Raw genomic sequence first — 22198 nt, forward strand, 5'->3', positions numbered from 1 at the left:
TAAAGCAATAACAACAAACAAGTTGAACCTAAATAGCTTGACTGAGGAACAGCCCGTTTTCTCTTGGCTCTATTTCAGATGGCTAACACATGCATAGCACTTCTTTAAGGTGAGTCTGAGGTGGGAAGGGCATGAACTAGCTGAATCATCTAAGCCTAGTTCAGTCATCTGTAAAACAGAGCCTGGGAGCTGCTCAAAGTATGAAAGCTAGTAGAGGATGTCTGTAGAGCACCCAACACAATGCCCGCTGCAGACTAGATGCTTAATTATAGTGGTCACTGAATCTGATTTTGTTCCAATGCTTACATACAAAATGCAGAAGCCTTGGGGCAGTGACAGTGTTATTTGACTTGGTACTGTTCCATGCTCTCTGGGAGGCAATGTGCTTACTTGCTTCGCTGTGAAAAATATTACTATTATTAAAGTAGGAGCAGCTGCTGGTCCAGCAGTGAGCAGCTCTTTTGATTTGCACTTTGTGGAAATAAGGAATATCTAATTTTATGTAAATGCTACTAATATGAATAAACATCACAAGAAAAAGGAAATAAGATTTACAAAAAAAAAATGATTAATGAAATATAAAAGAAGCCCCCCCCCACTCATTCCTTAAAAAAGAGCGAGAGAGAGACTTCTTTTTTCATGTGTAACTGGGTAGTGAAAAGGCCATTCCATGGAAGCAAAGCTTTAGCCCTTGTAAACTCTTCTCAGACTCGGTTACTTCACGTCGGGAAGACGACCAATCAAGCCAAAGGGAACCTAGCTGCCCTGCCTAGTCTTCCATCCACCCTGGGTACTTATGGAAAGATTACTGAGAGAGCACCATGCCATCACTTTGGATCAGACTGTTGGTCTTTCTGGACCACATCTGCAAAGCTAAAACTGGGCGGCACAGTTCTCAAACCCAGCCCTTCATGGTACCCCAAATGCACACAGGGTAGAAGGGTCAATGAGAGGTAAGACTTGCAGAGGAAGTGTAGAAAAACTACCACCTTCCAAGCTTCACCAGATACCAGGTGCTTTACCGGCCTTACATTACCTACTGGTTCTCCCAGCATAAGGCCCCGTTGTCTCCATCCAACTCTTACTTCAATGAAAGCATAAATAGGAGGTAGGAAACCCGGCTCTCGGTCCCAGCTTTGCTGTGTCAGCTGCTCAGGGTTGTGTTCCTAGCCTCCTCTTGTTCTCTAAGAACCATCATGAAGGGGTTAAGAGGGAAGGCTTAACCCTACCAATCACAGGCCCATCATCTTGCCCAAAGCTGACCAAACCAGAGGTGATCTGCTGATCCAAGCTGGGCCAATCGGAACTTCTCTATGTGATGTGCTTTTCCCACAGCAGGGCACAAAGATACCAACTGGTGTCAGAAGGGTATATAGGGCCAGTTGTTAACGTATCCGCCAGTAATCTAGAAGTGATCTGTACCTTCACTGCCTGTCATTCTTCCTCTCTTGTTCCATAAAATGTTCTAGGAGTCTTCCCAATAGATCCAAATGCTGTTTAACTAGTTCTAGCTGCATTTTGCTTTGCTTTATATACGTATGTATGGGAGGTAGGGGAGAGCAGAGATATGTCATTTACAAAAAGGACCATATGCACCTTTGTTTTCTGGGCCCCAGCATCCTCATCTACAAAAAGACTAGACGATCTCTAGTTATTTTTCTAGTTCTGCTGAACTCACTCTGTGACAAGAGAATTATTGCCATAGTTATTACAGCCCACTGCATGCTGGGTATGTTCACTATGGTCATCCCAGTCCTAGCCCCTGGGGCATAATGTTACAGAATACAAGGTTATCTCTGCTGTGTTAATAACAGAGTTGGGAAGAGCTTATATTTTCTTCACATCTGGCAGGGGAAGGAATAGCGTCCATTAACTTAGCCAACTCCTTGCTCTCAGCAATAGTTGGCACCAAATTCCAGCTGTTTTGTGGGCCTTACCTCACTGAGCCATAAGGTTCTGATTCTGTTTTCCTAGCTTCTGGGTGGCTAAATCGGGTACTGTCTTATCAAAAGGACACATATTCCAGTTCTTTGGGGAAAATTATACCATAGCCTCAGCATTAAAATTCAGTTCTTATGTAACTGACTGCAAACAGCACCACAGCACAGGGCTGCTCAGATGGCGCTCGGGCCTAGGAAGAGTCCACCGCGAACTCATAGGTTTAGTTCAAACAAGCAGGGTCAAGTGGCTTGTATGTTGGACCACTCCTACCCCAGACACCATTAAAATCCCCTCTACTGAAACCAAGAAGAGAGTGTAGCACACTCTGTGTCTCTACTAAACAGAACGGTCCTGTTCACTTTAAAGCTCCTGCCACCAAACCAAAATAGAATTCCCTGTGGTCTCGGTGCATCAAGCTATAATCAGCAAAGCACGCTGCATTCCAGGTAGGGCCAAGGCATACACACATGCTGCCCCCACAATGGGCAAAATCAAATACCTGCATTCATTATTTAACAAAACGACTCATTACCCCAAGCCCCAACAAAAATCCAAAGAGCAGTGTTGCCCAGAATTTGATGCATCAATGGAAGGAACCCTTTGGATCTGTGGAAGTAAACAATAAATTAGCAGGGACTGGTGAAAGCATGGACCCAGAGGCTGCACAGGGAGCCCATCCAGCTAATCTGAGTCGGAAAGCAACACTGGGCCCTGGTTCCCTCAGTTAAGGACTAAGTATACAGCTACAGTGAGCTAGCAGCTTATTTCAGCTCAAACCGGCTATGACCATTGTGGGCCATAAACGGTTCGAATCTCTGGTGCTACCCCGGCCCTGCTCTTGGTCCAATCTATGCTTCCACAATCCAGGTCCTTGAGGCACACAGAGTCAGCACTGCCATCACCTCCCCATCACCTCCTTTTCCAAAACCCATCTACCAACTGTCATCTCGACTACATGCCAACAATCATTAGACTGCACTCATAGTAAACAGCAACGGTATGGAGGATACAGCCATCCCTTTTCAGTGACCACCGTGCCAGGCAGTACTCAGCCCTGCACATAGACTGATTCACACTTTTCCATAAGGAAATAGAGACAGAGACAGCTTCGGTAACTCGCCCAGCAAACACACCCCGGAAATCACAGGGCTGAAGTGAACCTGGCAGGAGCTTCACCCTCATCAAACCATGTGTCATTCCTGGTCCACCGGTGGAGCTTCTGTCCAGGTACTTACCTACTAAGGAATGCTCTGACCTCTCCCTGGCCGCCTGCCCTACGGGACAAGTACTTCCTGTAAGATTTCGATATTCACTGGCCACCTTTACCAGGTCATGAAATCACTTGATGCGTGCCTCACAGGCATGATCTCCTTGGCTATTCAAAAGGATGTCATTTACCAAATGAGGAAACAGAGGCTGAGGCTTCATCTCCAGCCCCATCAGTTACTCATGGTTAAATGACCCATGTAAGAATGGATATGTCAAGAAATCCTCAAATGACTAGGTGACGTACATGGAAACCACCACTCCGGGTGTCACAGAGCCCCACACAAGGCACTTTGCAGATGTCTGGGCAGTCTGAACATCCGACACAACCGGTTTCGATGGAAGCATCTTAGCACAGAAATCAGATGCCACAGCCTCACATAACATGTTTTTAGAGATCAGCACTTAACCCAGCCGAACGGTATGTGCAAAATGAGCTTCCCAATTTCAGGCTTATTTTTCAGTCTTTCGAGAAGCTCGATCCAGAGAGTAGTGTTGGAGAAGACTCCCTGAACCAAAGTACAAAGAGCCCTACGTAAGGAGTCAAAAGCCCTGACTTCAAACCCCTCCCTAAGTCCCTTCTCATCTTTAGACCTCAGTCTCCACACTGAAAGCAACAGCACTGACAAAACCTGTATGGGTCCTGGTAACTCAGCTTTACTCCACAGGGATGCAAAGCCCCAAGTTTCTTCTGGTAAACAGTAATGTTAGTAAGGTTAACACTTTGCTTCCCCACTTATAGGCAGCTGTAACTAGCAATCCAGGTATGCAGCGATCAGTAGAAGATTATCAGCACCATACTACCAAATCAAATGCACAATGGCATGAGAGTTACACTAGCTGAGGTGTCCACCAATCTTTCTGTGATATTGCAACTGGTTATTAGACATTCACCACAGCTTTCACGGACCTCCTGGAGACAGAACCTCCACACTGACAACCCCAGACTGGGTAGTACTCAAGGTCCCTGTAACTCAACTACATTCAGTGATTCCTTAGCAACAAGTATCCTGAAAAAAGGGGCTATGGATGGCCAGGTAGCTCAAGGACAGACAGGCTCTCAGAAGCCTGCTGAATCCATCATATTTCTTCAGCCACATCTGTGGAGGTTCACAGGCAAAAGGCTGGTCAACAGTTCCAGAATACATATAGCAAGGTGGAGCTGGAAGCCACATGGCCTTTTCATGGCTGACCAGTCTAACAGAGGACTGTTGGCAGTGCCATGTTTGACCATAACAAACATTTAGAGAGGCCTAAGCAGAATTAAGCAATTGGCTTGCTTTTTCTTCCCTCTCTAAATTTTATTTAAAAATTGTGACATTTATAAAAAATAAACCCGATTTTAAACTCAGATATTCTGGATTCAAAGTCCAAGTCTGTTACTTTCCCTACCAGGAGATCTTAGACATTTAACTTTTGACCTTTTATGCACATATGAAAGGATAATGCTAAGAATATCGTCTAATTGGCCTTTTTTATGCAAAGATGAAAACAATTTCTTTTTTAAAATACCAAAGATGTATATGAGGGCACATGGCATTAGTGTGGAATATAAAATTGACAGGTTCACACCTCGCTCTAAGGAGCATGGGTTCTGGCACATGAGGGAAGCTGCTTTCCCCATTTCTGTAAACAAATAGTCATTGACCTTTGCAAGGTTTTGAGAAAACACCCTAATCACTCCCAGACTGAATCAGAGGCTTGGCCTCCAGAGCTCAGACTTCTACAAAGAATACTGGTATCACTGGGAGAATTGTCTTTTGTTGGTTTATCTTTAAGAGGTCAGGTACAGACCCAAATACAGTTTCTCTACTTTAGGCAAAAGGGCCCACAGGGACTTTATCTAAACCTCCCAGAGATGGGCTTTGTTGATGTTGTGTTGTCTAAAACTACATTGTCTTTGAAGGTTACTAACTAGCTCTTGAATACATCAAGGCCTGGCTTTAGAATTCCTAGGTATGAGAGTTCACAGATTAGCACTAGAGACCTAACCTCACTTATCAAAGACTAGATCTCCAGTCATCAACATGAAAGACAACACCCAATAGCATGTCCTAAACTATAAAGAGAAGAGGAACACTTATAGGCATGCAAGAGTACTCTACAGTTGATAAGTCCCAAGTTCATTTCTGACTAGCTGTGACCCAACACATACACACACACACACACACACACACACACACACAGAGAGAGAGAGAGAGAGAGAGAGAGAGAGTTTTCTGTTAAAATAGGACTACTGACAATAATAGAGCAAGCATTAAATAATAATATGTATATATGGGGGTGGGAGGGATAGAGAAATGGCTCAGTTGTTAAAAACACTTGCTGCTCTTGCAAAGGACCTGGGTTTGGTTCCCAGCATCCACATGGTGGCTCATAACACTCTGTAACTTTAGTTACAGGAGATCAGAAGCCCTCTTTCAGGCTTCTTCAGGCAAAAGGCACATACACGGGTAACATTATATACACATACAGGCAAACACCAATACACATAAAATCTTTATTTAAAAACAAAATAAACCAAAAGTATCTATAGTGCTAGCACACAGTGGGAACACCAATAGCTGACAACTGTTTTGGTGTTACTACCAAAGAAACCTTTGGCAACCTTTAATCAAATGATTCTAAGCCTTCGAAACACTCTGAATTAAGACAAGTCTCTAAGCCAGAACCATACCTGACACCCAGCTCTCTTAGAAAGGCTTTTAGAGGGCACCTTGTAGACATAATTACTCATCTCTGAATCCCCAAGCCTAGCAGTCAAATGCACTCAACAGTGTGTGTACTGACTGGATGGCAGATTGCAGTATATAGCTTGGATGCTGTGATGAATGTTCGATATTAATTCTCCCATCTATGAACTTAACCTTTCTGTCCTATTGAGAGTTATGGGCTTTTTTTTTTTTTTAATTTTCTTCAACATCATTAGCTACCATAAACAATCCAAGTAATAGCCGCAGTACCACACCAGGGCTTGGCAATATGACTGTCACAGAGATACTCCTCAAAGATGTGTGGAGCAGATGCTGCTCATAGGTCACTTACATAAGTTCTCACATTTCAATCCAAAACCCACATCCACATCTTTGAAGAGATATTATATTTAAATATCACTGTTAAGAATTCCCTGGAGCATGGGCATGAAGAAAAGCTAAACTGCTAAGGAGGTTCCACATGTCTTCATGAGATCAAAACTGCAAGGCACAATAAGTGAGAAGCTTCGTTTATGCCCTACAAAGTCAATGAAATGTGACTTTGCAGACATTTAGAATGTGTATTTTATGTGGTAACTGTAATGAGTTCCCTAACTCCTTTATTTACTAATGAAATCTTGGAGATAAATCACCTCTTTGGGCCTCAATTCTCTTCTCAGTAAAGTAGAGATAAGAGCGGCCTTATCTCCTTTCATAGAGTTCTAGGTGTAGACTCTACCTTGAGGATGCATGTAGCTCTACATTGCCGACTACAGGTACCGTGCATCCCATGTGCCTACAACTGGCCTTATATGGAGTGGCAGCTAAAGACACGGACAAAGTGTATCTCCTCCATCAGCACCAAACTAAAATGCTGGCCTTCTATCAAGTAACCACGCAGACCTCCCAATGACTATGATGCACTCTCCCTCTCATCCAAGGCCCTAAGTATTGGTCACTCCAAGTCTTCCAAGGGAGAAACACATCCCAATGTCTTGATCCCTGTTCCTAAAATGCCTGCCTGCTCCTTTCTCAAGAAAACAATGTCTTCTAGCCACTTCCTCACAACTTCCAAAGGGTCACAAGTAGAACAGCACACACTAGTATGCTCTGGTTCCTGAATAAGCAAGACATTGGCTTTGTGCTTAGAAAACACTTACACGCCAGGATGAAACCTTAGCAGAATTCCAGATGATCCATTCCTGCCTCTCAAAGACAGCCACTTGTGTCCCAGCCAAAGCGTGACTCTCCAAACCATGTGTGTCCTTTAACACTAACAGGGAAGCCTTGAAGTAAGCTCTTAGCCTCTTCTCCTGTACATCTGATTCATTTCCTAAAGTGCATGTCCCAAGGGGGTTCACACATACACAGCACCATCTGCACAACATGGCACACTGTTTGGCAAGGACATACACAAGAAGGGGAAAGTGGAGATTAATTCGGGGTTCCAAGCTTGGTGCTCCAACAGGATTTTAGCTGAGCCCCATGTGTGTTAATTAGTAATAGAAACAATAGACAAAGTCACAAATAAACAGGAAATTCATAACTACCAGAACTAAGAAAACACTTGTTTTCAAACAGAACTCCAAGCTATCCAAATTACTCTCTATTCTGAAATTTCCACATTTGGGGTGGGGGGCAAAAATCCTATATCTAAGAATAGCCACAAAATAATGCAAGCCAAATTCTTGCAAATTTCAAATCTCTCACTTGTGAAGCATAAGCAAATGAGATTTCCTGGTATGTTCACGAATTTTTCCTTTTATTTTGGGGGGCAGTAATTTTGGTCCCCTTTTCAAAATCTTTTGTTTTTTGAGACAGAATCTTCCTATGTATTCTTGGCTGGGAACTCACAATCCTCTCCTCAGTCTCTAAGTGCTAGCGTACTGCCATGTCCAGAGCAGGTCCTCTGCCCCAGCATCTTTTAAAACAAGGTCTAACTGTGAAGCCCTCGCTGGTCTGGAACTCATTAGATAGACCAGGCTAGCATCAGGCTTGGGGAGAATCCTCCCGCCCCTACTGCCCAACTGCTAGGATTGCAGGTATGTTCCACCATACCCAGCCTCCTATTTCTGAAGAAGCAAGTTGTGATCTACTCAAGATGTCCGTAATAATGTACCTTCTCCATATAGGTAAGCTTGGAAAGAAAAATTAAAATTCAACTGTTTGATCATCCAACAATAAGAAACTAAACATATACTTTATGTATATGTGTGTATATATATATATATGTCATATATATGATATATATATGTCACCATACACACAGAATATGATTCAAGAGTTAGAAGATACACATTGAAGAAAATGATTCCTTAACCAATATTGTACTCAACTTTAGAAAAATGACAAAATTTTGTTACCAATTACTGTACAGTTGATACAAATGCAACATTTACTGCTATGTTTTAGAGACAAGAGTATATCAAGAGCTTTCTAGACTGGCTCCAATTGTTTCTCAAGTTCAAAATTCTATTCTACCTAATTTTGTAACACACACACACACACACACACACACACACACACACACACACAGGAGAGGGAGGGAGATGGAGAGAGAGAACAAACAACAAAACCTTTCTTACTGCATTTGCATTTAAATGTAGCACAAATACCGCCCCCCCCAAACAGCACCCCAGCACCCTTATCATCTGCTGTACAAACAGAATACAGTAACACTATCTGAGTGTGCAGAAAGTTACAGTAACCCACAGCTCTATTAGCAGACACTAAAGTTATCTGGAAGGAAAACAACCCCACAGTTTAATCAATGTTAAACCCTTTGGAGGCATACCCAATTAGAAACGGCAAAAGATGACCACACACTCCTGGATGAGCATGTTCTTACAATTACCCGAAGGACAGACTCCTTGAATGCCTAGCAACTCTATTTAATCCCTGATACTAACCAGGAGGCAACTGACAGTTCACGAGAGGGGTGGGGCACACTACCTCTGGCTTTCAAATACAACTAGTTAGGTGATACATCTCCATCCATTTCAACGTCCACTTCCACCACTCAACAACGACTCTCGAGAAAACTCTAGAAACAACCCTAACTGGAATAAAACAGGCTAGTTTACTGTACCTGGCAGGCAGACATGATGGGACCCCGAGGTAACAAAAGTCTCCAGCCTCCTCACATTGGCATCCTTTAGGCATCCAATACCAGTTCTTCATACATTAGACAACGCGAGTGCCAAAGCCAGTGCCAGACTAAAACCCATGGTTCCCTATATTACTGAGGGCTGGCCCTGCTGGCCTTAACTAAAAAAGAGCTCCTTGAACCTCAAATAAACCAAGCATATAATCCCCGGAGGGAAAACCCTCTTCCTGCCTACACTGTCATTTTCAGCCAGGGTAGGCCTGGCTGGTTAAGATGGGAGTGATGTTTTGTGGCACTGAGAAATTGTGCTGAGTTTCTGGGAAACTGCCTTATTTTTCACTGAGATTATACAGGCGTATTTATGTAGCTGTAAACCTGGGATTACAGGTTTCTCCTCACCCACCCCACTCTATCATTCATTCATGGAAAAATTTAAAAGAAATCGCTTTGCCCTTGTCTCTCTGCTCATGGACATCCATCCACAGGGTTCTGCCGGAGGGTCCAGATAGCGGAGTTGTTCGTTCTGCAGCTTCTAGTTCCATCTACCACTGTGATCACCCCTGCAGACTGTACTGGCTTCAGCCCTCTCTTCACAACCTTAGGAGTGTCCTGCGGATCTGGTGCAGCAGCCCTGAGCCCTAGAAAACCAGAGCCACTGGAGCAAGGGGAGAGGGGTGGAGACCTGTTTGTACAGCTCTCCTTCCCACCTGGGCTTTTGCTCACTTTAGGCACAAGGGACTAGCAGACACAGGCCCAGGGGTGGCAACAGTCTCAAATCGGAGTTCCCTTTTAATCCTTTGGGTTTTTCCACCAGCCCTTATCTCTACAGCTAAGCCTGCTTGGTCCCGCTGGGCTGCGGAGAAGTGCATTCACGGCCCATCTCCAAGTCTCTGGCTGGTGACCTTGGCCACGCAGCCTCGCCTTTCTGCCCTCGGTGGCCTGACGCCATGCACTTCGCGGGTTAGGAAAGGGTCACAATGATGTGGAAGCGCCGAGCAGACTGCCTGGCACCCAGACAGGGTGCAGACAGAGAGAGGATCTCTCTTCTACTCGGGCGTCCGGAGCTCGCTCAGTTTTTTCCCCACTTTAAGTCTCCAGGCTTTCAAGCCTGCAGGACCCCGAGAAGGGCTGCCAACTGGGGACAGCGGGGGCCGGGGGCTCTCGGAGGGGGGTGTGGCTCCCCCAGTCGCCGGGCTCCCCAGGGCCCCAGCCCACCCAGCTGCCAGGCCGCCGCCTACCTCCTCCAGCAGCGTGACGGTGTTCCTGCAGTTGTGCAGCCGCGTGGTGAAGCTGGACGTGGTGGGCGAGTTGTAGTCCTCGGTGGTCTCGGCGATGAACTCGGACACGGAGATCTGGTCCGGCATCCTGCCGCGGGAGGGACGAGACACAAGCGGGGGCGGGCGTGAGTCACGGCGCAAGCTCCCGGGGCCGCCGGGCGGCTCATGAACGCCACGCGCGCAGCCCGACCCTCCGCGGCGCCCGGCCTGGCGCGCGAGGAGCGGAGCGGAGAGGAGACCAGCGGAGCGAGCGGCGCGGCGCCCTTCAAACTGCGAGCGGCGCGCGCGGGCGGCCGGGGACGCGCCTCCCCCCCGCCCAGCGCACGCAGGGAGGGGTAGGGGGGGAGACGGGGCGGGGCGGGACGGGATGGGGCGGAGCGGGACGGGGCGGGGCGGGGCAGACGGCTCGGCGCAGCTGACCGGCGGCGAGGCCTGGCGGACGGCACGCTCGCTCCCGCGGCGCGGCGGGCGGCGCGCCCGCGCCGGTCACGGGGACAAACACGGAAGTGCTCTGCGCACGCGCTGCGTCCGCCCCTCCCCTCTTCCCACCCACCCACCCACCCCACCCGGCCTGTGCGCGGCCCCCACCTCGCTGCTACACGCGCTGGTGCTCGTGCCCGTGGGGCTCCGGAACCGCGCCCCCCCTCCCCCGACACACACACACACACACACACACACACACACACACACACACACACACACACACACACACACACACACACACACACACACACACACGCGCTGGTGCTCGTGCCCGTGGGGCTCCGGAACCGCGCCCCCCCTCCCCCGACACACACACACACACACACACACACACACACACACACACACACACACACACACACACACCCAGCCGCCCCCGGACCGGTTTCTTCCCGAGCTCACACACACACACACACACACACACACACACACACACACACACACACACACACACACACACACACACCCAGCCGCCCCCGGACCGGTTTCTTCCCGAGCTCGTTATGCGAGCGTTTTTGCAAGAAGGGGACCAAAAAAAAAAAAAAAAAAAAAAGTTGTATGTGTTCTTTTTTTAAGTCCCGAGTGGGTGCAGGAAGCGAGGCCCGGAAAGCTGCCTCCTCCTGCACTGGCCGAGGCTGGAGGACGGGGCTAAGCCCCGCTGCCCTCTGAACGCCAAGGCTGTACCTTGTGCAGAGAGGAGACAGGAAGGACTGATTGTTTTAAAATACTTTTCACTTGTCCATGTGTAATTTTTTTTTCCCTTAACCCAGAGGAACGGCGAGGATCAGGAGATGTAAAAGTATTTCTCAGGTGCAAATGCTCTTTACTGTTAAGCAGAAATTCAATTTCTTCTGAGAAAAGTACCAGTTCAGCCCTAGCGGATGTCTACTGTTGTTAGTCCAAAATACCTGTCTAACTTCTCACCATTGACTGGATGAAGCTGATTTGAAAAGAACAGTAACAACAAAAACCACTTAGGCCTTGAGAAGTGTTTCAGGATTGGCCTACAGGAGCCTTTGAAAGCTTATTGCTGATCTTGATGCAAGCCTTCTTTGGAAGGCAGGCACTGTGGCCCACCCAGGCCTGCCCACTTAGCCATCCTATATGGCTAGGGGTTGCGTTCTCTGGCCCTTCTGCCCACAGCTCAGGGACCCATGGTGAGGACTTGTCTTGTGTGGAGACTGGCAGAGGGAGGAAGATTTCATATTAAAAGGAAATGGTCCACCTCGTCAACTGCCAACAGATTCTGGGATGAGGGAAGTCAGTAGGGTAACATTCCTGCTGTCCTGGAACTTGTCTTCCGCCAGAGGGTCAGACAATTAACAAATAGGCAATCTAGTGGAGTAGGTAGCTGTAAGTATGAAAATGACAGGGTCATACATAAAGCCTGCTCAAAGTGAGCAGAAAAGAATGAGAGTGAGCCACACAATATCCTGTCGCCTAGGGATCTTGGACCCCCAGTTGCCTCACACGAAGGTGAAAGGACACTCACTCACTTAGGAGGCTGAGTGAAGGCTCATGGGTGCACAGGAAAGACTTGCTTCCTTCATAGGAAACAACAACAACAACAACAAAACACGGTTTAATTTGTGTGCTGTTGTTTACCCGACTTGGCCAAATTGGGTCTGCCCTGTGCCTCAGCTGAGGTTCTTAGCAGTGCTCTCCAAGGCAGGCAAGTGTTTCAGCCTGCTAAAGGAAGTGCTTTCTAAGGAAATGTGAACCAATAAATGCTTCCCTGGCAAAGGGAAGTGTGAGAAATTCACCTTTCAGAGTCATTCCTGAAAAAAAAAAAAAATTGTAAATAAAGAAAAATAAACAAGAGGACTTTCTTCCCTTAGTACTTTAAAAGTTTGGTTTGGGACACCTGGAGGGTGGGAACTCTTAGAGGACAAATAGGCAGGACAAGACTGGCAGCTGAAGAGTTCAAGGGTCACTGGACGAACTCACATGCCATGGATGCAAAGAGTAGCTTTTGAAGTATGAGCCACCGGGAAGGAAACCCTACCTCCTTTTCCACAGCACCTGGAAAATTCTGTAAGTTGGAACAAATATGACCCTTACTGGCTTGAACGAACTAAGCTCCCTGAGCCCAGGCTCCCCTACAGAGCATTGAGAGAAAGCTAGTGAGCAGGGGCACTCCCCTCTCAAAGGACTTGTCTTCCCCTGGGCTGTAAGTGAATCTGGGCTTTGATATTTGCAAGTATTGTCTCCCTCCCTCTCTTCTTCTGAGTTGTCACCTAGGACCTGTCATTTCTACTGGGCTGGCAGCACTCCTCCTCTATATCTGGCAAATAGGAAATATGAACTGTTGTTCGGAGCCTAGAATTGGTGGATAAGTGTGTCTGTTCCCAGAGGCCTTGGATTCCACAGCTCTCCCTCCTAATACAGATACTGTCACCTTGGGTTGGGGTGTCATGGCTTAAAATAAGAGGGGGGGGTGTCAAAATGACCACACAGAACCCTCTCAGCTGGAGCTGATGTGTGCCTGCACTAGGCTCTGCAGATGAAAGAAAGATTACTACAGCAAGTTAAGCTCGGCAGTGGTAAGCAGCCAGGGATTTCTTTCTCGCCTGAATTCACCAGAGAGCCCAAACTGCTGCCATCAATTGCTGTTTCAGTTTCCTCCAAAGATTATGTTATGTATCTGCTCCTCCCCTGCCTCCTCCAGCCAAGAAAGAAATATATGAACAATGAAATATTGTGCTCTGGTAAGTATATCCCTCCGTACACCGATCTGCAATTAGAATTTCAAAGCTTCCCACCTCAACCCACCATTTCTGGGGTTCATGGACCATAATCCTCTTGAAATTTGAAACCGTGCCCTAGTGCAAGCCATCTGTACCTCCCATTTTCTCAAATACCCTGAGCACTGTTCCTGGATATCTGACATAGACAAAACTGAAAGGCTGGGTTTCCTTACAGGGAGATACCCAGAAATATACACTATCCTCTCCAAAACCAGAAAAAAAAACACACACACACACACATAGACTTGGGCCTCTGTGCACTCGGCTTTATATAAAGCAGGCATCATGTATGTTGTCATCATTATAACCCCCTCAAAGACTGTTCTTACCCCCGGGTCTCTTATTCTGCTAAGCCCTGCTCACATTGTGCTCTAACAAATAAAGCTTGCCTGGAGATCAGAGTGTCGAGCTAGTCACAAGTGAACCATAGAGGCCAGGCAGTGGTGGCACACACTTTTAATCCCAGCACTTGGGAGGAGGAAGCAGGAAGATCAGGGGTTCAAGGTCACCTTGGGCTACATGATACAGTTAAAAAGAGAAACGGAGCCAGGCTCATCATGCCTTTAACCCCAGCACTTGGGAGGCACATGCCTTTAATCCCATCACTAGGGAGGTGGAGATAGGAAGTTCTTTTTTTTTTTTTTTTTTTTTTTTTTGGTTTTTCGAGACAGGGTTTCTCTGTGCAGCTTTGCGCCTTTCCTGGGACTCACTTGGTAGCCCAGGCTGGCCTCGAACTCACAGAGATCCGCCTGGCTCTGCCTCCCGAGTGCTGGGATTAAAGGCGTGCGCCACCACCGCCCGGCTGGAAGTTCTATGACTAGGTGGAGAGAGGAATGTAAGGTGGGAAGAGACAGGAGCTTGCCCCTTTTTTGTCTGAGGATTCCTAGAGGTAAGAAGTCTCTACAGTGGCTGGCTCCTTTACATTTCTGATCTTTCAGCATTTACCTGATATCAGACTCAGGGCGGGGGAGAGGGGTAAGGATATTATTATGACGAATTAGAATTTGCAATATAATCGCAAGATAGGGAAATGGAGGTGGGTCGTCAAGGGTGCTCTTGAAGTCTGAAAACCCATTGCTACTCTGAGCTACAGTATTAGCCAGTCACAACACTCATCAAGTCCCTCATGGAGCCAGCCAAGGGAAAACGCTTCAAGTTCCTGCAACTTGAGTTGGGCCACTCTGTCACTGACCTTGTTTTCTCAGACGTAAAATTAGGGTAATCAGATTGTTACTAGAAATGAGAAGAGAGGTGGAACAAAGATGTTGACACATACTGAATTCTCTTTGAACAGTTCTTGTGTGAAGCATGACTCTAAATACATCTCCCTTCATCCCACAACTCAGATATCTCCAAATTAGTCACCTGGAGGATGAAAGAGAGTGAGAGGGAGGAGGGGCTATACTATATTCCCAGAATCTGGAGGCTCAGATGTGGGAATAGGTAGTCATTGAAGATTTTTTTTTTTTTTCTGAGACTGGGTTTCTCTGTGTAGCCTTGGCTGTCCTGGAATTAGCTCTGTAGACCAGGCTGGCCTCGAACTCAGAGATCCACCTGCCTCTGCTTCCTGAGTGCTGGGATTAAAGGCGTGCGTCATCACTGCCTGGCTGCCAGACAGACCCCTTAGTGATGGTTCTGGATTTTGGAAGTAAATGAACAGGATCTAATGTCAAACGGGATGAATTGTAGTCAGGGTCAGAAATGAATTGTGAGGGCCAGCATGAGATGGCTCAGAGAGTGAAATACTCGCCACCATCCCTGACAAACTGGGCTCAATATCCAGAACCCATGGGAGGAAGAGTGAGCGACACCCTCAACTTGTTCTCTGACCACATGCATACATGGCACACATATACAGATAGCTTCTTAGAACCAAAAATCTAATAATAAAGGACGGTGGTCTAAGCCAGCTTTCTAGGGGCTGGAACACAGGATTCCATTCTCAGGAAGCAGCATTGATTTACGAGTGGATTCCAAATGAGAATGGTGTAGGCTCACATCTCTGTCACACAGCAGCTACTAGACCTTATTAAAGAGCCTTACTTCTCCGAGTCTCAGTTTTTATATCAGGGGGAGGGCCGGGGGGGGGGGGTGAACGACACAATGATAGTACCCATCTACAGGAGTGAACAAGCTAAGGCATACAAAGAACTTAGCAGGGTCTGAAGCAACCCAAGTAGATGCCATTTTTTAGATATTATCATGGGAGCTTGAAACCCTTATGTGGAGACAGCAATTCTGAGATTTCTAGCTGATGTTCTCTTTTTGAATCCTCATGGCAACTTCAGATATAAGTTTTAATTAGCCAAAGTTTACCACAGAGAAAACCAAGCCTGGAGGACAGGACAGGACCCTACTACCTGAGCACCCATCCTTGGCCAGGCACTGCACTGGTGGTATGTATGCAGTACTTGACACCACCACTCAGTCCTGCGGTGCAGGCACCACAGTGACATGAGCTGAGGGACACAATGAACTCCCACTCCGAGCTTCGATCCCTGAGCCTGGCACACCTGCAACATGGGTCTCCTTACTGTGTGGCGCTGCACAATGCTGCTGTCCTGGATGCAACGCTCCCTGACACAGGCAACAGGGAAATGCTTCCTTATGCATTTCACTTGTTAACACGTGGATTTGTTTTCTGTCACCTTAAAGAAATACTACAGAAAGGGAAAGCCCTCTCGGGGCAAGAGTGACAGATCTGACTCCACACATTATTCTATTAGGCTCACGTTACTCTACTCTCCGTGAAATAAAGGCTGTTTTCTTCATGTTCTTTGTACAAGGGTTTCCCAAGTGCACTCATACAATTTCATGTAATATTTTTTAAAAAGCCTGTGCTAGCCCCAATTGTACTTTACTTTAATTTAAATACATCACATAAAACCCCTAGGGTGTTCTCAGTAAGAAAGGAGCAGGGTTTGTTTGGAGACACAAAAGCCCTTCTTTTCTACCTTTCTGTTTCCTACTATTCCCTCTAAAGAAGTTAGGAGGGGAAACGCATGCAGAATGCTGGGAACCCAGAAAGCTCAGAGCATGGTTATCAAGTGAATGAACTCAGGAATATATTTATGATCTGTCCAATAAAAGAAAAGTAGCAGTCAGTAACTGTGATGTTTATTATGCATCTTGGCCTGCTGGGTCATTACAGTCATGACCTCAATTAACACTCACAACAACTATATACTGTGGGTACAAGGTTATCCCCAACTTCTTTGCAGGGAAACTGAAGCTCAAAGGTCACCCTGATGGGTTGTGAAGCAGGCCAGTGTAATGTCCTGGTGGTTAGTCAGTGTTCTGGCAGCTCAACAGAGTGATCAGAGACAGTGAGAAGACCCAAAGCCCCAGCTAACTCCCCTGCCACATTTCATACATGGCTTTTTCCCTCTTCTGTGAGTCCACTTTTAAATGCAAGCTTGGAACAGTCTTGGAACAGTCCCCTGGCTCTCTTGGTTGAGGATTAATCTGCATGTGAATATTCTCAATGACAGCCTCTTCCCTCTGTCATAAACCACAGAGCAATACCAGCACCGTTCCAACAGACTTCAGACTCAGGTACACACAGCAAACTGTGAACTTCCTCCAGCGACAAGTAGCTCTGTCCACGTCAAGGCTTGGCTGAGAACTCAGAGCTTCCTACTGAGTTTCCTGCACTACCAAGTTCCAGATTGTCAATTCTCAGGGGCACTCCCAAAGCCTTGTCCATTTCTGTCTCACCTACATCCCTCAGGAACTAAAGGAAGGGCAGAAGGCTACTGGCACTGTGGGCTTGATGTTATATAAGCACCGTCTCCTGAAACCTTCACAGGAACCTAGAGAGCTGGCACATTTCCAGCTGTAAGAACTGGAGACACACAGCCTGTTCAAGGTCAACAGGTATTACAAAGAGCAATACTATTCAGTCTGTCTGACTCCAAACCCTGCAGGCTTTTCTTTCCCTCCAGAAGGCTCTGCCTAGCACAGGTCCCTGTGGGCTCCCCATAAATGTGTTTTGAACTGTACTGGTTCCTTTGTTTATGAGATGCATCATTTCCAATATAAGCAAAACAACCTCCAGAGAAGAAAAATTGTGGTGTTTTATAGGATTCTTAAAAACCTGTGATCTATAGAAGTCTGGGATTTCAAGTCTCGTTTTGTTTCTGCCAAAGAAACACACCCCTGAAAAATGGTGGACTACTTATATGATATCCAGGTTTCTCTTTATCTTGGATGAACTGGTTTCATTTTAAATTTAACTGATCACACTTAATCATGGCCGTGTCTGTGCTATTTCAAGACAGAATACACCTCTTTCATGGACCCCTTCCCTGGCCCCTTTTCAAATATTTTTATTTCTCCACTCACTCTGTGAACTCCTTGAGAAGACAGAGGCGGGAAACCCACTCACTGTTCGAGCACCCAGGTTCGAGATGCTTATGAGCTATTTACTGGAGGGAGGGAAGGGTGAATGACAGCAGATGAATGAAGGAATGAGAAAACGTTGCCAAGGGAGGGGTGTGAGAAGACAGGACAGGAGAAATGGGGAGAGGAGAGTCGTTTCCACTATCTATCACCACACACTATGGGGGCCAGAGAGAATTTACAGGGTAATGTGCTTTCCAACACTTCCATTTTCCAGACGAGCCAACTGATTTCCAAGCAGGCAGGTGACTGGCCCGGTATTTCCCGGCAGGTGTGTGGGAACCAGGGCCAGATGCCCTGCCTCCCAAGAGTTTCCCACGTCTCCATCTTTCCCAGCTCCATGTCTAAGGAGGGAGTAAAGACCCTGTGGTAAAAACTCCCATCTCTAGTACAGAATGTTAATCATAGCATCAAAGTATCAAGGAATGCCTGGAAGGCACGTTTCTGCTATTAATAACTGTAATGAGGGCCGGGGTTATAGCTCAGGGGTAGGCTCTTGCGTACTACGTAAGGCTCTGGGTTGGAAAGTAAGAAACACACACGCATGCATGCAGGCATGCATGCATGCATGCACACACACTGCACCAGTATGAAAGTGTCATGCCGTCACTGTAATGAGAAGCAGAACTCTAAGCAACAGCACTCACCTGCAGTTTTCATCCTTTTCTCCACCTTATCATCACTACCACCCTTTTCCTTCCTGCTCTCCACAGCCAGGACATGTAAGCCCGCCCGAGCCACCCTCCCCTATCAGCCACCGTGCAGGGAGTAAACTGGGACCTTTTCATAATCACACTCCCTCTTCTCCCATCCCCAGGCGGCCCGCCAACACACACAGAGTGCAGGTCACACTTCTTCTCCTTTGCTCTTGTGATGAGCACCCAGCGTGGTCATTTTCAAAGACGAGATCACTGCCTCCCAAGTCCCCAGTACATTGTCCAGTGGGTCTGGGTGGCATTAGGTTGAATCCCAGTTAGGCCGACTTTTGCTCCCACCATTCTCAAACAGTCCCTAATCTTTCCACTGTGTGACCTGGATTCAGATCACCTGGGTTCAGTGCCAACGCTACCGCTTCACAGGGCTTGTTACCTTAGGCAAGTTACTTCATTCCATAATTGTTTAACCTTTAAAAGGAGGATTATGACAAGACCTCTTTTGTAAGTGTGCTGAAAGGTTTAAACAAGATTATCCTTGCAAGGTGCTCAGTGCCGTCCCTAACACATAGCTACTGCTATCATTATTGAAATTCTAAACAGGTACTAAGTTAGATTGTTCAGGGGTTAAAAGTCATGCATAAGACAGAGCCCGTCATCAACGGGTTCCGTGTACACAGGGACTAATTAAGGAACTGTTCAAATACAAAAAGGTTCATTTTAAAGTGTGACCTAAGTCCAGGCAAAGGTGACTTGGATTTCTAAGTGTCTGATTAACCAAAACCCAGTTAGAAATCACCCAGGTGGAGTGTGTGTGTGTGTGTGTGTGTGTGTGTGTGTGTGTGTGTGTGTGTATGTGTGTGTTGTATATTTCTGTGTGTATGTATAATCTGTGTGACTATGGGTATTCATGTCAGTGTGCATGTAGAGGTCAGAGAAAAACTTCCGGGAGTCTATTCTCACCTTGTTTGAGTCAGGGTCTGTCTCCCTTGTTCCTGTCTAGGTGCTACATACTATGGCCCCCAAGCTTCTAGGCAGGCCAGTTCTCTTGTCTCTCTCTCCCATCTGGCCACAGGAGCACTGGGGCTGGAGATGCACACTACCAGATCCAGCTATTTGATCTGGGCTCTGGGATCTGAACTCAGGTTGCCAGGTATAATATGGCAAGCACCTTTTATTCATGGAACCATTTCCTAACCCGAGACCTATTCTTAAAAGTTGTCTTTTATGAGCAACTACTCATCTGAAACACGGCTCAAGAAGAAACAACTCAGTTCATGGTGGCATAGAGATGTCTGTCATGTGGAATGCCAGGGAGGCTGGGTCCTTTTTCTTGGCCAAAATTTTTCACCTCCTTTGGCCTTTTTCACCCCCCTCAGATGCTTTCTGAGCTACCTATGGCTATAACATCCCATAACTTGGTGATTTTTCTTAATAGCATGTGACAACTAAGCCTAAAACTCAGGATGCTACTAGTTGTGTCTCATTGGGCGACTGAGAAGCCAAGAGCTTCCGGAGGGCCATCAGTCCTGGGTGGCAGGTCCTTCTCAGGGATGTTTTCTATTAGTTAGTTTCTCATTTTTGTTTTTGGAAAACATGATTTTACCTGTAACATATTTGAATCCACATAAAATGACCTGTACCATATCAGAATTTTAGCAGTCTTGTGAAAAATAGGGCATTACCTCATTTGAAAAAAGAAAAATTGCCCACCGGCTGCAGAGTTTTCTTAGCATATGTTACTGGTTAGCAACCTTCACAAACGTGAACATTCCAAATCACACTAGGGGTGCTAATTTAAAAAAAGTAAAACCTTTCTAATTGTTAGCGAACCCTTTGACAGATGCATCTAGCTTCTGTTCTTTTTTAAAAAAAAATATTTTATAAGGCTTTTTTAAAATTAGTCTTTTTGTTCTGGCCTTAGAGGTGGAGAAGTATCATATATACTAACTTATAAAATTGCTGGGGTGGGGGAGCTGATTTGAGTGCACACATGAAGGTGTGCATGTATGCTCTGCAAGTGTTTGAGTGCATGTGTTTGGGGGGCAGGCAGAGATGTACACAGAGGCCTGCTAGTTAACCTTGAGCAGAGTTCCTTGGGAACTCTCCACCTTAGTTTTTAAAACAGTGGGACCCAGAGCTTACTGATTTGGCTAGACTGGGTGGCCAGCAAGCCCCAAGGAGCCCTCTCCTCCTTTGCCTTTCTGGCCCTGGATTACAAACACACACCATCACACCTAACTTTTACACAAGTTCTGGGGATCGGACTCAGGTATCCACATTTGCACAGCCAGCTCCCTAGTCCTAAAATTGCTGTCTTAATAGATGCAGAGACCTTACTGTTGAATGATTCCAGAGGCTGATTTCAATCTCTTAGGGTTTGTTTTTGGGTGCGTGCGTGTGCGTGTGTGTGTGTGGGGGGGTGTAAACTGACTTTTTCTCCAATGTTTGGGTTTAAAAACTAACTTTTATTTACCCTAATTTTAGCATCTTAAAATTACCAGAGGTTCAGACAAAGCTTTAGAACATCGCTTACATTCCCATCTTGTTCTATCTACACCCTTTTCTTTTAAGCATCACCTCTCTCTGATCCCATGTGACTCAACAGGCCTTCCCCTTCATGAAGCTAGGAGCTAAGTAAATCTCCACCTAAGGTGCTTTCATCAGCAACTGGAAAAGGAACTAATACAGGAAATCATATCTCTGACAAAGGTAGACTCCAAAATCTATAAACTCTTGCCACCCCAAACAAAAAGACAAATAGCTGATTTCAAAACAGGCTAAGGAGTTGAACAGACATTGCTCCAGCTAGACGGTAACCACAAAGTGATGTCCCACATGAGTCACCGGGGAACTACAAATCAGAACCACATGGGCCCCACTCACCAGGATGGCCACAGTCAGAAAGATGGACAGTCACAAGTGCTGCTGAGGACGAGAACCTGGGACTAACACATGTTGCTGGGACATGAGCTGACACAGCTTGGGAGCAATCTGGAATTCTTTCCCATGTGACCCAGCAATCCCACTCTGTATGGACCCAATGCTGCCTAAGTCCACATGTTCAATCACTGCAGCAACAGTGCTCTACCGGGTGTGCCAGGGAGGCGACATAACCTCTATCTGGTCTCTTTCTTCAATAACAAGGCTCCAATTTGATCCAAGGAAGCAGCACAGTCAGCAAAAAGTTGTCTGCTCCAGCCTCTCTCATGCTGTTGTGGCTAATCTAGCCAGTGAGAGTTAAGCATAAGTGCTATGTAGGACTTTGGGGAAAATGCCTTTTTTTTCTTTTTTTGGTTTTTCGAGACACGGTTTCTCTGTGTAGTTTTGGTGCCTGTTCTGGAGCTCACTCTATTAGACCAGGCTGGCCTCGAACTCACAGAGATCGCCTTGCTCTCCCTCCTGAGTGCTGGGATTAAAGGCATGAGCCACCACCGCACAGCCGGAAAATGCCTTTTTATAGAGCTATACTTCAGAGTGTTATTATCTAGAATACACCAAACTGTTAGAATTAAACGCCAAAAAACAACTGACAATCAATAAATGGGCCAATGAATTATTCTCAAAAGAAACAACACAAATGCCCAACACACACACACACACACACACACACACACACACACACACACAC

At 46.4% G+C, this 22198-nt stretch overlaps 1 protein-coding gene across 5 annotated transcripts in view; it reads right to left on the minus strand.

Moving 5' to 3' along the window:
- Positions 1–22198, minus strand: part of Asap1 (ArfGAP with SH3 domain, ankyrin repeat and PH domain 1) — a 319306-nt gene that overhangs the window by 233095 nt on the left and 64013 nt on the right. For 4 of the 5 annotated variants that reach the window (XM_052747906.1, XM_052747903.1, XM_052747904.1 and 1 more), the window contains exon 3: positions 10245–10371. The exons of the other annotated variant lie outside the window; for it this stretch is intronic. In XM_052747906.1, coding sequence (XP_052603866.1) covers positions 10245–10371 — 127 coding nt within the window. The remainder of the gene's footprint in view (positions 1–10244; positions 10372–22198) is intronic. 5 annotated transcript variants of the gene reach the window in all.

The sequence above is a fragment of the Peromyscus californicus genome, unplaced genomic scaffold, assembly GCF_007827085.1.
Source record: "Peromyscus californicus insignis strain IS unplaced genomic scaffold, ASM782708v3 Scaffold_20__1_contigs__length_68692818, whole genome shotgun sequence".
In the NCBI taxonomy this organism is placed as follows: domain Eukaryota; kingdom Metazoa; phylum Chordata; class Mammalia; order Rodentia; family Cricetidae; genus Peromyscus; species Peromyscus californicus.